Raw genomic sequence first — 16,627 nt, forward strand, 5'->3', positions numbered from 1 at the left:
GCGCCCTAGTGGAAGAACTAGGGGGTGGTCGTAGGCCAGGGGGTCACCCTGAAGCCAAGAGAGGCTTGGGGTGGGTCCATGGCGGAGGCAGTCCTCAAACAATAATATCCATCATTCCCGACAGGAAGAAGAGCTAATCGAGGTATAACAACCTCCCGTCGTACCCAGATAGGAGATGAGACCCGAAATCCCTAGGGCTCAGGTCTGAGAGGCCGGCCGGCCGCTACGACGAAGGGTAAATGCGAACAAGGGGAGCGGCGGTTTAGAACACGAACCATTAGAACACGAACACACATGAACCATTTTACCCGTGCGGAGAACACCATCACTAAAAAAAGTACATCTCTTTCACGAAACATGTGGATGAAACTCCAGTGCAGTTTCGATTTATCGATTCTTTCCGCTTTATGAATTCATCCCTGGATATGTTAGCATCATACTCAACAGAATTTCCTAATGTTAAGTTTCAGTTTTCTGAGTTACCTGAAGACTTGGTCAAATTACTTACTAAAAAGGGGGTCATATTGATTCCTTCGATAGATTTGATGAAGCTTGCTTACCTCCTATTGATGCCTTCTACAACAAATTAGAAGATAAACCCTGCCCTTGCAGACTATATCAACGAGCCCAGGATGTGTGGGTTTCAGTTGTCAGACTTTGGGACAATATGTGGATTTATATATGAAAACAGACATCCTCCTCCCTGCTGACGTATTCAAACAACTTCGTGCAAGCTGCCTCAGGACTCATAATCTGGACCCTGCCCACTACTTTACGCTACCAGGCCTTACGTGGAATACGATGCTCAAATACACCAAAGTTGAATTAGAACTACTCACCGATCCTATTTGTTGAACGAGAGATTCGAGGTGGACTTATCCAAATTTGTTCAAAGAGAAGAGCTCATGCGAATAATAATATTTGAACAATTATGACCCTTCGAATCCTGACACATACCTCATGTATTTCGACGTAAACATGCAGAATGGGTGGACGATGTCTCAGTATTTACCATATGATGGGCTTGAGTAGTGCGATACCAATATTGACGTTTCATCAATACCCTCCATCTTTTCCAAAATATTTGAATTATCATTCTTGGAGAGATTGTTATCTTATATCAAGCATTTCAATATCATAACTGCATAACTGTGCAAAATAAATCGACCACAACTGCAATACACTCATATGTTCTTGAAGTCATTGAATGCATTGATGCGGGTGAGTGCCCTATTGGGGTATTTTGCGACCTAAGCAGGGCGTTCGATTGCATCAGTCATACAATCTTATTGAATAAACTATCTCGATACGGTATCCGAGGTGTCACTCATGAATGGATAAAAAGTTTTTTGAGTAAACGTAACAATCGTGTCACTATTGGTAACCATATGTCATCGTGCAATGATTATTCTGAAGTAGGTGTTCCTCAAGGTTCGGTCCTAGGACGTGCCTTATTTATACTTTATATCAACGATATTGTGAAGATATGTGATAGCTCAATCATTGTTTACGCTGATGATACATCAGTTATTGAATCAGATAGGGATGAATATTGTATACGTCAGAAATGTAAAAAAAAAATCCTTTGATATGGCTCAGTGGTTTAGAGCCAACTCACTTCATCTAAACACAAATAAAACAAAATGTATACGCTTTCACAATAGACAAAAAGAAGCTAGATCTAGCATTCATAAACATGACACAAGAATATAAAATCAGCTGAGTATACCCTTTTCTAGGGACCAATTATCTAAAAACTCTCCAAACTCACTAGGTCCTTTATTATTTAATAAATTACCAGACTATGTAAGAGAGAGTCGAACCTTAACATGTTTTTAAAAAAGTCTTAAACATTTTTTCATTGAAAGATGCTATTATAAAGTCGATCAGGCACTATAATAAGTATTTGTAAATCCTTTATGATTTGTCTGTTATTTGTGTATTTGGGTGAATACATGTATATATGTCTGTATATGTATATATGTGTTACACAATTATTCTATACTATAGATGAACGACTATAATATCTGCAAATTTACTGTTTTGTTATATACAATTTAAGTGAATGTTAACATGTTCTGTTAATTTTAGATAAACGACTACTCCTATACAATACTTGTATTGTCCTTCTGGAGAATAAAGAATTATTATTATTATTATTATTAGAGCGGCGTGGGATATATACTTGAAGTTGATCTGGAGTATCCTAAACATCTACATGATTCACATAAAGACTTACCATACTGCCCTGAACATATAAATCCAAAAACGAAAAAGCCCCCTAAATCGATAAAAGAGCTAATCAAATTGATGGCTACCCTCCATCACAAAGCAAAATGTTATTCATTATGGCGCCCTCAACAGACCATTGCTAATGGTCTTGTCATCACAAAAATTCATCGAGTACTTCAATTCAACAAATCATCATAGTTTAAGTCCTATATTTATTTGAATACTGAGTTGCGGAAAAGGGTTAAGAATGAGTTTGAAAAAAACCTCTTCAAGCTAATGAACAATGCAGTATTCAGAAAAACGATAGAAGACATTAGAAAAAGAGTCAACATTAAACTCAAGATTGTCACGAATTCTTCGATACTTCGGATTACCCGTCCAACAATCAGTTTAACGTTCCTTTGGTAAATAAAAAGGTTCTCGGGATGATGAAAAATGAGAATAACGCAATTGCGATGACTAATTACGTAAGCCTTAGATCGAAATTGTATACAACTAGGGTTTTGGTGACGGAGGATGGTATCAATAAGAAGCGTCAGCAGTTGGTAAATGATGGCTTTGATGAGGATGAAATTAATCAAATCATCTCATGCTTGGGGGTTACCAAGAAGACAAAGGGGGTCGAATCTTCTGTGGTGAAGAACAAAATTACTTTCGATGATTATATGAATTGCTTAAATAATTGGAGTGTCACCTAAAATTTGATTCGATCCGATAAACATCAAGTACATCCTATCAGCCAATACAAGATTGCCCTCAGCCCTGAAGATGATAAGCGTTACATAATTCCAGATTCACACAATACGCTTCCTTGGGGTCATTATTCTATCCCTCAAACATCAAACGCTATGGATATAGACGATTAGCCCATGATTATTAGTATATATGTATTTGACTACAGTTCAGCTGAGAAAAGATTTATATATTGCTAGCTTTTACCCGCGGCTTCGCTCGCATTTATGCTATTAAATAAGCGTCAGTACAATAGAAATGAATCAATATGAGAACTGTAGTTTAATGCTCGGCTGGGATTATCAATTTTTAAAAATTATTACATACGATGAAGTTTCGAAAATTTAAAATATGCTTTATTGAATTGCAATAACAAATGTTAAAATATATTTCACCGGTAAGCACTGATGATGCTAGATGACGTTGATGTAGCTAGATTTAGAGATTTTTTTTAAACAATTTTTTTATCTTACATAAAAAATTATTTATTTTTAATAAAAAGTTCTCATGCTATTTCTAATACCTCCAAGCACATGTGTACAAAATTTCATGATGATCGGTTGAGTAGTTTTCACGTGAGACTGTAACAAACAAACTTACATTCGCATTTATAATATTAGTAGGGATTAATGAATGTTCAACTTTATATAATTAGTAAATTTGAGGTATAGAGATTTAAAAAACTTTAATAGCAGCAAAATGTGTCGAAACTTGTAGAATGTAATTGTGAATATATTGATGGGATGATTGGATATCAATAAATATTTTGTAGTATATATTTTTTAATTTAAGAATGATTCCTTCTTACGTTAGAAACTTCCTAAACCATCCCCCTTTCCGGTTCAACTAACCCCTCATTCACAACTAACATGATGCTAATTTCAGTCTACGAGCAATTTTTATCTACTCGAAAGGTAAAATATTGCTCCTTCACGTGGTGGCGCTGTTACGCTGTTTTCATAAGTGAAAAGTTCTGTTCTTCACAGAAAAAGCTTTTTGATTAATTAAATTTCAAATGTTCATCTAAATAAAAATTTCCAATATCAGTGGATGGTTATTTCTACAAACTGACACGTACTGAGCTGAAGATGCGTTTATTTTTCATTACCGGATGTGTTTATTTTTGCATGAAACGTAAAGATAACAAAGGTGGATAATCAAATTTTCATTCTTTTCTCAACATCTCTACCACTTTAAATATGCTTCTCATACGTATTTCGAAATTATTTCATCACAACTTATGCGTATTTGACATGTCGTCATGTCGTTTCTTTATTAATTTCAACTTCAATACCCCTTTCATGTGCTTTAGATCATAATCTGTTTGACATAACGTTATCTTTTAGTTCTCTTTATGAATCCTATACCCCAAACATTATTAACGAAGATGCGCAACTGACTGTTGGCATCGTCTTTGTTTTTTCTCTGTCGATGAATTTTGCAGTCGCATTCCTTTCATTTGATATGCTGCACGTTGAGACTCAACTATCATTAACGAAGATGTGATCTAGTGCCCTTCTGACATGTTACGCCATCTTTGTTTTTTCTCTGTAGATGTATTTTGCATTCGTTTCCCTTTCATTTGATGTGCTGCACGTTGAGATTGAACTATCATTAACGAAGATGTAACTTAGTGCCCTTCTGACATGTTACGCCATCTTCGTTTTTTCTTTGTCGATGAATTCTGCATTCGTTTCCCTTACATTTGATATGCTGCACATTGAGATCCAACTGTCATAAACGAAATTGTGGCTTAGTGCTCTTTTGACATGTTGCGCCATCTTTGTTTTTTCTTTGTCGCTACATTCCGCATTCGTTATTCTTTCATTTGATGTGCTGCACGTTAAGATCCAACTATCATTAACGAAGATGTGGCTTAGTGCCCTTCTGACAGTTGCGCCATTTTTTTGTAATAACTCATTCATTTCAACAAATCATCACACATTTTCTACCACGTCACCACCTCCCACGCTGACTACGTCACTTTCAAAGTTTTAATGTTTTATCACAATCATTATTATTATTTGACACTCATTCTCCAGTTCAATTTCATCTAACACAATCAAACAACCGATATTTGATTCCTCCATTCTGATTGGTTGACCGACACCACTCTGTAACAGAAGTTAGGCTGAGTGTTCCACAAGGTTCCCTTCAGGAGTCTGAAAACTCATAAAATGAACCTTCATACGACAAAGCATGGACTTGAGTTATCTCCTGATGATGCTTACTTGGTTAGCAAAACGCGTTAAGTGATAGATGAATGTCGTTTTGAAACATGAAAACGGCTACAATGGCGACGAAACAATAAGAAATAAACGCACGCAAAACGGTCGAAACTTACGCAAAACAGTCGAAACGTACGTAAAACTGCCGAAACGTACGTAAAACGACCGAAACGCACGTAAAACGGTCGAATACTCGCTTTCTCAATTTTCGAACGTTAACTCTACAATACGTAACTCCTCGACAACTTTGGTGCCATCCCCTCCTTTTCCTGATTATGCTAACTTGGTTAACAAAGATACGACTTAGTGTCCTTCTGACATATTGGAACGCTAGACTTCTGTTAAACCGCACTGGAACACCAAAATATTAACCCCTGAAAAGGAGGATATTCTATTGTTTAAAGATTCAGATTCTGAAATAATAACTTTTTCCTTACTTCATAAGCATAGTGCGACATATTATCTCACTTGTTATTAATTTTTCAAATAAAATTATTCTTATTTGCTTCCAAATTCTATGCATATTTTGAATCCTTTGGATGTTGAAAACTTGTTTCAGAAATTATAGAACTGAAAATAAGTTCAGAGCATTGAATAGAGAAACTTTGCTGTTCAAATAACAGCTCATGATGAAATGAAAAAATTGATAGAAATATTCAATAACGCCTTCAGGGTATTGTTTCATATCTATTTGGCAGTATAAATGATTATACTATATCATTTCAAAACATACAAAATTTTTTCATCCAGAAAAAAATAATGAAGTTGTGAACCATTTGAGGTTTCTAAAAAATTTGCGTGAAAAGGAAACACTCGAAAATGTTTATAACTTGATAGGGGGTGAATGGAAAATCAAGAAAATGCACCATTGTCTATCGTTTAGCAGAAAATTTTTAGAAAATCTGGGCTGGTTTCTGTGGAGAATAAGGAATCAACTATTGATATAATAATTGAAATAGAGGGACTAAATTTAGAAAAAGAAAGATTGCGATAATGTTCACGATAATGATAATCAGAATGAATTGGAGAAGTCAAAAACCTTGAAACCATATTAAATAATGATCGAACAGAAAAAATACCATCCATAGAGGTTTAAGAAAATATCCGAACATCAATATTCTTCAGAATATTTACATTTTCTGATAAAAAGAATATTGATGAATCTATATACGAATTGGATTTCATATTAGAAGAAATTGCGTGTGAAAATGAAACATCTGATGATTTTCAGTGACGAAAAAATTATTTCGGTTAAAACTTCTGAAGGATCAGAATGAGAAAGAAAAACTAAAGGGAAATAAGAAAAGGATGAGTGTGAAAAAAGACCCGTTCACAGAATCTTAAAAAAAAAATCACCAAATACAACATTCAAATGGAAATTGAAAGCTACCTGAAAATTCAGAATAATAATGAGAACGTTTCATTAGAAGAGAAATACTAAGTCGATGATTTCATCATAGTTATATATGAGGGAGAAAATTATACATCAGGAATCAATATAACATATTGATGCAGGTAAAGCATTCATCAGTACGATGACAAAGAAGCGATTTGTAAAAATGGAAATGGATAGATAAAAAGGGAAAATAAGGTACACAAGTGAAATTACAGAAAAAATCAGGCCTCCCAAACAAATCAATAGAAGTGGAAGAATTGGCAAAATATAATTGAGTATTGATAAGTCTCTAGTAAATAATTCATTAGTTCATAAATTATTTCATATGGAAAGATGAAACTTGAAAACTTTTTCAAATAAAAATTTTGTTAATTAATGAATTGTCTGATCAATGTACATTGTTATCGAATTCAAAAAGAGTGTCAAATTTTTGTCCAATTTGGTATCGGATTTTGAGTGAGAGAAAAAATTCCCTCTCGAAATTACGCACAAATACCGTGGTGACAGAAATTGCATTTATTTCGAAAACAGTATATTCATATTTATTTTCTTTAAGCTATGTTGTAGAAAATTGTCTTGTGTTTAAAACTCGAATATTAGTAATTTCATATTGATTTTCATAAAGTGTCTGATTTGTGGACATTTACCTTACTCTATGTAATCACACTATCATATATAACAAAACATTATATAAAGTTCTGCTATAAAATTTCATCTTACACAATTCTAGGATGCATTTGTTTCAAGTCACACATTGGTGATATTAAAAGTGAAGGAGTGATGAAAACTACTACTTTTGCTACTATTCCTATTATTTTACTAGTTGTTTTTGATCTTGTGATTTTAATATGGTAATAATTCCGAAATCACCTGAGATTAGTTCATAATCATTCATAGGAGCAATTTACTTATTTTTTTACTCAATTCTGTGACGTTGTGTATTGCTGGTTTTGAGGTTTGTTGAGCATTACCTATTGATTATGTAACAAAGACCAGTAACTAAAAGGCAGGTTTACATAATTGAGAAATTAATGGACTATTTGTAACAGTTTGAATAGGGGAAAATAAATAAAACACAGAAAATGTGTTATCTGTGTACCTACATCAGCATAGTTGACGGCATCAACCGCTTTTTCAGCGAAAGGTTGAAAATATTCAATTAAATAAAAGGGTCAACAATGAAGAGAAGCAGGAGTTGTCGAATATTTTCCTTCAACACCTAAGGATAACTATATAAAAATCATGATTTACAAATGAAAAATGAGGTTTAATTATATGAAAGCAAATAAACGATATGAGATTTACTGATGCAATGAACGATCAAATTTTCGAGAAATTCACTAAAGCTGTACTTTTGAAATTATATTTCATGAAGTATCTTCAAATATCAATAATGAAAACAAAATCGTTACATTCTCAGTCCAAATTTACTAAAACACTATGGAATATTTGTCCCTGCTCTTCTTTGAGCTATGACTTGCAGTAATATCTTTTTCTTATTATTAGAAACTTTATCCTCACAACTCACTTGATTTGGATGAATTGCAAATCCCTTTTCTATCACTTTGTCATGAATATAATATATATTATCTCGATCTGTTACATCTGCCAGGCAAACCTCCAAAAATTGGTCCTGAAAAATAATCATTATCACAACTTCGAATGGCATTATTGTAAGAAGTAAAATGGAAACTAGTTACTACATGTGTGTGGAAAACTTTGTAGCTAAAAAAAAATATGTTGGGTTCCGCCCAATTTGGTGATAATTTGAATTGTATAATTATGTTCAGATACCTTTCTATTGATGTAATGGACCAAATTTAAATTTTTTTGGGAAAGAAAGGTTATGGCCTTCTAATTCTTCCAAACAAAGGAATGAAGCAATCAATTTAAAAAAATAACTCTATACAAAGATGTGTAGATCATGCAAAGACTTAACTTTCAGACACAAACTGAAAGAAAAAAACCCTCTCGTAACGACTATTTTCATATAAACATTGAATATCACGAAAGAAAAATACTTTTGAAACAAATGACTTCACATGGACGCTAAATTATACGAAAAACATTTTTTCTATTCAGTTCGTAATGGAATCGAATCAAATATCATTCACAGGATTCCTACACAATATAATTAATGAAAGAAGTGAAATTTCACTTATACATGGAACACTGTCATCCTCACTGGTAGACATCCTGATGTTTTGCCGTAAGACACTTGCCTTATTTGCTCTCCATTCCAAATACGGATATTATAAAAAAAACACTCAATTCGTTCATAAAATTACGACTTTTTGTCACGGAATGGGTCGAATCCACCCATGTCATGGTAGACAGTACGTAAATAACATTCATTCGCTTATTTCTTCAAATCCCAGCCAAAGGAATCTTGTTTAAATTGAGAGGTTATATTTTTAGAAGAGATTAATTTTTAGGAAAGAAAGGTTTTAGCTTTCTACTTCTCCATCTTGACACAAAAAATTTAAGAATCTTCCAAAAAAGGGAGGAAGCCATCAATTTCAAAAATTAACTCTATACAATTCTCCCTTCTTCGCCCAACTATTATGTGAATATACAGGGCAAAAAATTAAGGGACTATTCTAAGGATATTTTGTTCTTTGATGTTTTTTGATAGTGAGCTTTGTTTCAAAAATACGGGGCGAAAGAGAATTTCGACAAATTTTATCCATTTCTACTAACAAAAAAAACCTGAATACAATATATATGGCCACATTGTTTATTGTCGAAAAATTGTCATTCAAGTTGAATTCTTTCAAAATTAAAAATTCTAAAGAAAATATCCTCACAGCACAGGTGTGTAACTGTTTTATCACTTATTATGTATCATATACATGTATAATGTCCTTTTTTTATATTACAGCCCCCGATAAAGCTAATAAACATTAGCGAAAGCTCGGACAGCTAAAAGACCATCATTTACTTTCTGAACAAACCGAATGTATATATTTATAATAACCAAACAACCTAAAAACCAAACAACCCAAAACACTAGATGCGGTTCAACCCGAACTTCACATTATCTTATACAGTGTGACCCACTTGAAAGAGGGACATCTCCATAAAACTTCGAATAACAATTTGGAATTGTAGAGTCAGTCCAAAAAACGGTACTTTGTGACCAAATATTATGTTATTTCTATAAAAACCAAGGTCTGCTGGGAATATTTTTATAGGTTAAATTTTTCCTAAACTAAATTTTAGGAAAAATTTAAAACCTCCAATGGGCTGGGCACCCTCTCAAATGGTGGTATACCAAATTTCATAAAAAAATATTCAAAAAATGCTTGCATTCGCAGTGCAGAAAATAATTTGGGTGATCACATGCTTCAATACAACGAATTTTGAGAAATCGCGAAATGCATCCGTATAAATTTATCAAAGTTCAAGCTCTCTAGCAGAACACTTTGAACGTAGAGTGCATTTTTGCGAATTTTTGTCAAAAATAATTTGGAACGACGAATCAAAATTTACGAGGGATAGCATTTTTAATAGAAGGTGAAAACATTTTTGGGCTTACCATAATCCTCATGTGACAAAAGAAATGTAGCCCATTAAAATTTTACATTTTTTAGACCCGAGCTTGGGTTTTTCAGAGGACGCAATTTTATTTTTTTGATGTGTAAGGGGGTCAATAGAAACTTAAATTCAAGTTTGTGGGGTCGCCACCCTTGTCTCCCGGCCGCCAACTTGGAAAAAGGGGTGCAAAGGGTTTTCGCGCTGAATCTCGTAAACTAGCACCCTACAGAAAATTTAATCAAACATAAAATGTAGCAAATTAAATTTTCTACTATTTTATTTCAATTACTTTTTATCGTCAAGTGACCAACAAAAAAATTATAAACAAAAATAAGAGAAAATTTTGTAACAAGTTTCCTTTTGGAGATTATACATTTTCTTTCAGTTCATTTTACAATAAAATGACATCACAGCAATTTTGTAAAGGGTTTTTCAAAGAACCATTTCCACTATAAAGTTGTTTAATTTTATTTATTCATCTAGGTATTACAGCGCTTCAAAATTGACCAGATTCTCGAATGCTCATAGTGTTACAATAAAAAATAAAAACAAACGTTAGGCTTACTTTTCTATCTATATATTTTTTTTATTCATACAATTTATTATGATCTTAACATTCCTATGCTATTATTTAACAATTTTTTACCCTTCTCCCCACTACAAAACAGAACCCTAAGCAGGTAGAAAAGGCCCAAGTAGTTGTTTGAGGACAAGTGAATATCTGCCTGCTATTACTGTTCCCCTCTACTTATTCTGAAAGTTGTGCTACTTATTTTGTCACATGCAGTTGTATTAAAAATTGTGAAAAGTATTTTAAGTTTTATCAATACTATTGCTGCATCACAGTCATAAGATTCGGTGACAATCATAGCAGAAGACATCGACATCCTTGTCTTGCTCATAGGATTAGGAAGGAAGCAACCTATTATTTTTTTTCTAAACCTTCAAAAGGGCGTACGTCCGAACAATTGTACGATCCTTCAGCTTTTATATATGACAACGTAATTGCAGAGTATTTATTGTTTCTCCATGCCTTCTCAGGATGCGACACAACGTCAGCAGCGTATAATATAGAAAAAGTAAAATTCATAAAAATGTTGCAGAAGCATCTTGAGTTAGCTAGTGGAACAGCATAATTTGTCAGTGAGAAAGTCGAGTCATCTTTACTCAGTGTTGTGCAGGTCGTTTCCACAGTCACCGAGTGTATCACCAGATTCAGTCATGGCTCGGTAAACATTGTGATCCAGAAGATTGGGGCTAGAAAAAGCATGGAAAATTTTGGATACCAATCCAAACTTCCAAGCCTCCAGCACCCCTCGAGCTTATGAAATTAATCTTTTGCAGATGCAAAGGAAGCTGTGGAAATACGTGCGGTGCCGAAAAGCGGCCTCAAATGTTCAGCAGTGTGTCTCCATTGTGGTGGTGAAAGCTGCACCAACATCGTTGACAACAGTAATTGAGGAAAATGAATTGGAAGATGAATTACCGACAATGACGCCAACGCTAACTCCCATTATACCACAAAAATAGACCTTTTTCAATATATAATAATATATAATATTATTTTGTCTAGAAATTGCTCGTGAATAAGGCCTACTGGGGATACCACATAAAAAAACGCGCCTCCAGACTCTACCTCATAGGTGGTGGGGAAGAGGGTCAAAAATAGTATAATAATAGTATAGGAATGTTAAGATCATAATAAATTGTATGAATAAAAAAACATAGATAGAAAAGTAAGCCTAACGTTTTGTTTTTATTGTATCCCTATGAGCATTCGAGAATCTGGTCAAGTTTGGAGCGCTGTAAATCCTAGATAAATTAATAAAATTAAACAACTTCATAGTGGAAATTGTTCACTGAAAAACTCTTTACAAAATTGCAGTAATGTCATTTTATTGTAAAATTAACTGGAAGAAAGTTATAACCTCCAAAAGTAAACTTGTTACAAAATTTTCACTTATTTTTGTTTATAACTTTTTTGTTGGTCACTTGACGATGAAAAGTAATAGAAATGAAATTGTAGAAATTTTAATTTGCTACATTTTATGTTGAATTCAATTTTCTGTAGGGTTGCTAGTTTTTACGAGATACAGCGAGAAAACCCTTTGCATCCCTTTTTCCAAGATGGAGGCTGGGGAAAGGGTGGCGACCCCACAAACTTGAACTTGAGCTTCTACTGACCCCCCCCTACACATGAAAAAATAAAATTGCGTCCTTTGAAAAACGCAACCCTAAATGTAACTTTTCAATGGACTAATGGGTTTTTCAAGAAAAATTTTACCTGAATGTTTTCTTTATTTTGAAGAACAATATTAAGGACGACTGTTACCGATTTCCCCGAAAATTAACGTCAACTGTTACCGATTTCTTCAAAAATTTGCCATTAGAGGAACATAGCGATTCGTGGTTTCAATTGGACGGAGCGTCAGCTCATTCCACCCAGGAATACATTTGGCTGAATTTTCTGCAAGTTCTGACAATGATTTGATGATGGTATCGATAATTATTTGTAAATTACTTATAAAAGTAACCAAACTGTTATAAGCTTGATAGTTCCACTGCTACATAAAACCAAATTCACGGCGCCTTCGGATGGGCAAGGAGTGTTGCGTTGGCGAGGGTGTCCTTGCAGGCAGTAAAAGCAGCTTCGGCGGTGTCGTTCCATGTAATTGGCTTTTTCCCTTTGGGAGGTCGTAGAGTGACGTTTGGGTCCTAGCAGTCCTACGCATGTAAAAGTTAATCATACCCAGGAACTGCCGGAGGTCTTTCGCTGTTTCGGGCCGTGGATACTCCTGGATTGCGGAGACCTTCTTCGGAAGGGGTTGCGTGCCTTTGCTAGACACAAGGTACCCAAGGAATTTGTCTGCCGGCTCACCAAAACAACATTTGGAGGTGTTGATGACAGTTCCGGAATCCTGAAGATGTTTGAACAGTAGCCGTAGATGTTCCTCGTGCTCTTCGTTGTTCTCAGAGGCAACAAGGAGGTCGTCAATGTAAGCATTGACAAAGTCCAGTCCACGTGGCTTCTCGTCGATGAACCGCTGGAAGGTCTGTGCAGCGACCGAAGCTCATCGCTGGGAACTCGAACATCCCGAAGGGCGTAGTGATGGCCGTTTTCGGGATATACTATGGAGCCACAGGGATCTGGTGGTAGGCGCGGACCAGGTCGATAGTGGAGAAGACCTTCTTTCTGCGCAGCGTCTGGGCAAAGTTCTGGGTGTTGCGCACGGTAGTTGCCACAGGGACGCCATTCGTCACCTTTCTTGGGCACCATGTGAAGAGGAAAAGCCCAGCTACCCTCTGATGGGCGGCAGATGCCCAGTCGCAGCATGGAATCAAACTCCTTTTTGGCGGCGTTAGTACGCTTCAGGGGGAGGCGTTGTGGTTTGCCGAAGATGGGCAGACCAGGCGTCGTGTGAATATGGTGCACCGTCTTGTACTTCACGTTCTCCATGGTGCACGCACCATCTGCACGAATGATCGACAGGAACTGCTGAAGCAGCTTGTTATATCGCGAGATGCCAGTGATTGTCTAAATTCCAGCGACCGTCGCGAAATTTGATTCATGTCCCGCTACACTCACACTCGTCGTGCGATCAAGCAAGCGTCCGTTGCTCAAGTCGACGAGGAGGTCGAAATGTGACAAGAAATCCACACCGATAATTGCCTTAGACACATCCGCGATCACGAAGTTCCACGTGAAATCACGACGGAGACCCAGGTTGAGAGACATCGGGATTAGGGCACACGTGGCGATAGTTGTGCCGTTAGCCGCTGATAGCTCGATCCCGGTTTTCATCCGACGGCCACGAACAAGTTTACGCGGAAACACGCACAAATCGGCACCTGTGTCAATCACAAAATGTACGGCACTGTCCCTGTTTTTTATAAATAAACGGCGCGCGATGGACCAGTCACTTGCCGCCATCAGCGACTGTCTATCGCGTTTCCCGCTTCCGTAGCATTTGCGAAGAACGTACATGGTTGCTGGCACTTACGTTCATTTTCTTCTACCCGGTGGTGGTACCAGCACAAACCACCAAACCGGTTGGCCGATTACGAGCGCGAGTGGTTCCGCGATTTTGAGTGGTCGCGCAATTGTTGACTGCCGCGCACCTGCCTCACTTCAGCTCGAAGCGCGTCGATCTCGCGGTTCTGTTCCTCAAGTTACACCGATAACCGTGGCAATACCTCACACAATCGCGATTTGGTAGACTCTGCGGACTCGCAATCACTGTTTGGTCATTGTGGCGGTTACATGTACAGCCGGTCCGAAAACTGTATTGTCTATGATCGAAAACAACGCGTGAAATTCACTGGTATCACTGTCACTCATAAATAAAAATCACGATCAAGTCGGGGTCACCAAAGTCGGGACTGGTGATAGGTGAATTATTATTCAGCGTATTCAAGAATAAAATGTATTAACAAAACACAATGACAAACTTAACACAAAAAAAAATTACAGGGTAACCTCGAGGAACTAACGCAAAGTCTTTTCTTGATCAGCGAGAAGATTGTAGAGCGGGTTTAGTTCTCGACGGAAACCCCTGATTGAGAAATAGTTCTCGGCCGAAATCTCAGAATAGAATGAACGCCTGCATTGGCTAAATAAAATGTGTTCCCACTAACTCTTAAAAAATTATCTTTCACAATGCTCGGGGTCATAAATTTAGTTGAGAAAGGTCAACCACTTGGTCCCTTGTCTCAATCCTTAAAAGTGTTAACAATGAGTACCTACTCGAAACATCCCAAGTGTTTCTGTCGTTATAAATATCCCTGTTTTCGGTAATAAACTTTCGTTTGGAGAGAAGAGAGCATTTCAATAATATGCGATGATACATTTTCAAACATTATAAATAATTTAAAAACAAATAAAAGTCCAGGGAATGATGGCATAAACACGCAAATATTGAAAAATAATTCAGAGCTAATTGTAGACCCTCTCACCCACATTGCAAACGCGTCCTTAGAAAACGGAATTTTTCCTGATATTTCAAAAACTGGTGTCGTCAAACCACTATACAAAAATGGAGATAGACTTGAGATTGGGGGAAGTCGACAGAGGATACTATATTCACTTTAACATCAGAAATTCACAAATCCTTGGATTTATCAAAATCTGCATTATGTATCTTTGTTGACCTATCGAAAACGTTCGATAATGTTTGCCATAGAAGAAACATTCTCAGTTTTGCTGACGACACAACAATCTTTTATAATGCGGAGACATGGCAAGACCTCAAGACGAAATCAGAAAGAGATTTCAAAAACATCATGAAATGGTTTTAATGTAACAAATTGACCTTAAACGTAGAAAAAACAAAATATCTACCATTCACCTCTTATGCCAACAAACTACCCAACATAGGTCCATTAATTATCAATCAAAACTTATTGATTCCAGAAAGTACCTCAATTATATAAGTACCTTGGCCTAATGATCGATCGACACATGAAATGGGATTCACACGTATTATATCTAACTCAAAAATTACGAGGATTTTTGTTTCGCTTCAAACTATTGAAACAATGGCTCGAAATTCCTTATATAACTACTGTATATTATGCTTTGGTTCAATCGCAACTCTCTTATGGTATTATAGGTTGTGGAGGTATTAGGGATACCCACTTGAGATGTCTGGATATATTACAAAAAAAAAAACTAAAAATTTTGTGATAAGTAAAAATTAAGATGAAAGAATTAACATAAAAAACCCAAGCAGATAGATATTTTGACGACTGCTCGATAATACAGTTATAAAAAGTTAATTTCCTACAAAAAATTTAGAATACAAAATAAAAATCAATAAAGAACTGAAATGTTAATACGATTATAATGACAGAATTATCGACATAAATTTTTTATTTGGTATCTCCGGCATTCACCCAAGTCTCGTCTACTGTTTTTATTTCTGCAGGGATTATTTTTTTAAATAATCTATTCTCCATAGCACTATTTCAACCCTTTCTAAAAGCAAGCTATTTCTTTTTGGAAGATTCTCACTTTTTTTGTATAAAGATGAAGAAGTAGAAAGCCAAAACCTTTCTTTCCCAAAAAAGTGATCTCTCCCAATAATATACCCCTTTCAATTTGAACAAGAATCATGTGCCTGGGGTTTGATTGAATAAGCGAATGAATGTCATTACGTACTGTCATCGATGACATGAGTAGATTAAACTCATTCGTTACATAAGTTCGTAATTTTATAAATGAATTGAGTGTTTTTTCTCATAATGTTACTATAACGTGTAGCAATCTTGTAAATGATTTCTTATTCGATTCCATAAAAAATGTTTGGAATGAAAACTGAATAGAGTTTGTAATTCAATGTTTATATGAAAGTAGCAGTTTCGAGAGGGTTTTCCTTCCAGTTTTTGTCTCAAAGTTACTTCTTTGCATGATCTGCACATTTTTGTATACCTTTTTAAAATTGTTTGCTTTCTTCCTTTCTTTGGAAGATTCTTACATTTTTTTGTATTAAGATGGAGAAGTAGA

The 16,627-nt window shown here is 35.6% G+C and overlaps 1 protein-coding gene across 2 annotated transcripts in view; it reads right to left on the reverse strand.

The window, feature by feature from the left end:
* LOC111509665 (uncharacterized) overlaps positions 1–16,627 on the reverse strand; it is a 193,236-nt gene that overhangs the window by 55,024 nt on the left and 121,585 nt on the right. For both annotated transcript variants that reach the window (XM_074170308.1, XM_074170309.1), the window contains exon 9: positions 8,117–8,221. In XM_074170308.1, the coding sequence (XP_074026409.1) occupies positions 8,117–8,221 (105 nt within the window). The remainder of the gene's footprint in view (positions 1–8,116; positions 8,222–16,627) is intronic.

Source organism: Leptinotarsa decemlineata, unplaced genomic scaffold, assembly GCF_025532065.1.
Source record: "Leptinotarsa decemlineata unplaced genomic scaffold, Ldec_3_MD MMD2_P_RNA_scaffold_8, whole genome shotgun sequence".
Taxonomy (NCBI): Eukaryota; Metazoa; Arthropoda; class Insecta; order Coleoptera; family Chrysomelidae; genus Leptinotarsa; species Leptinotarsa decemlineata.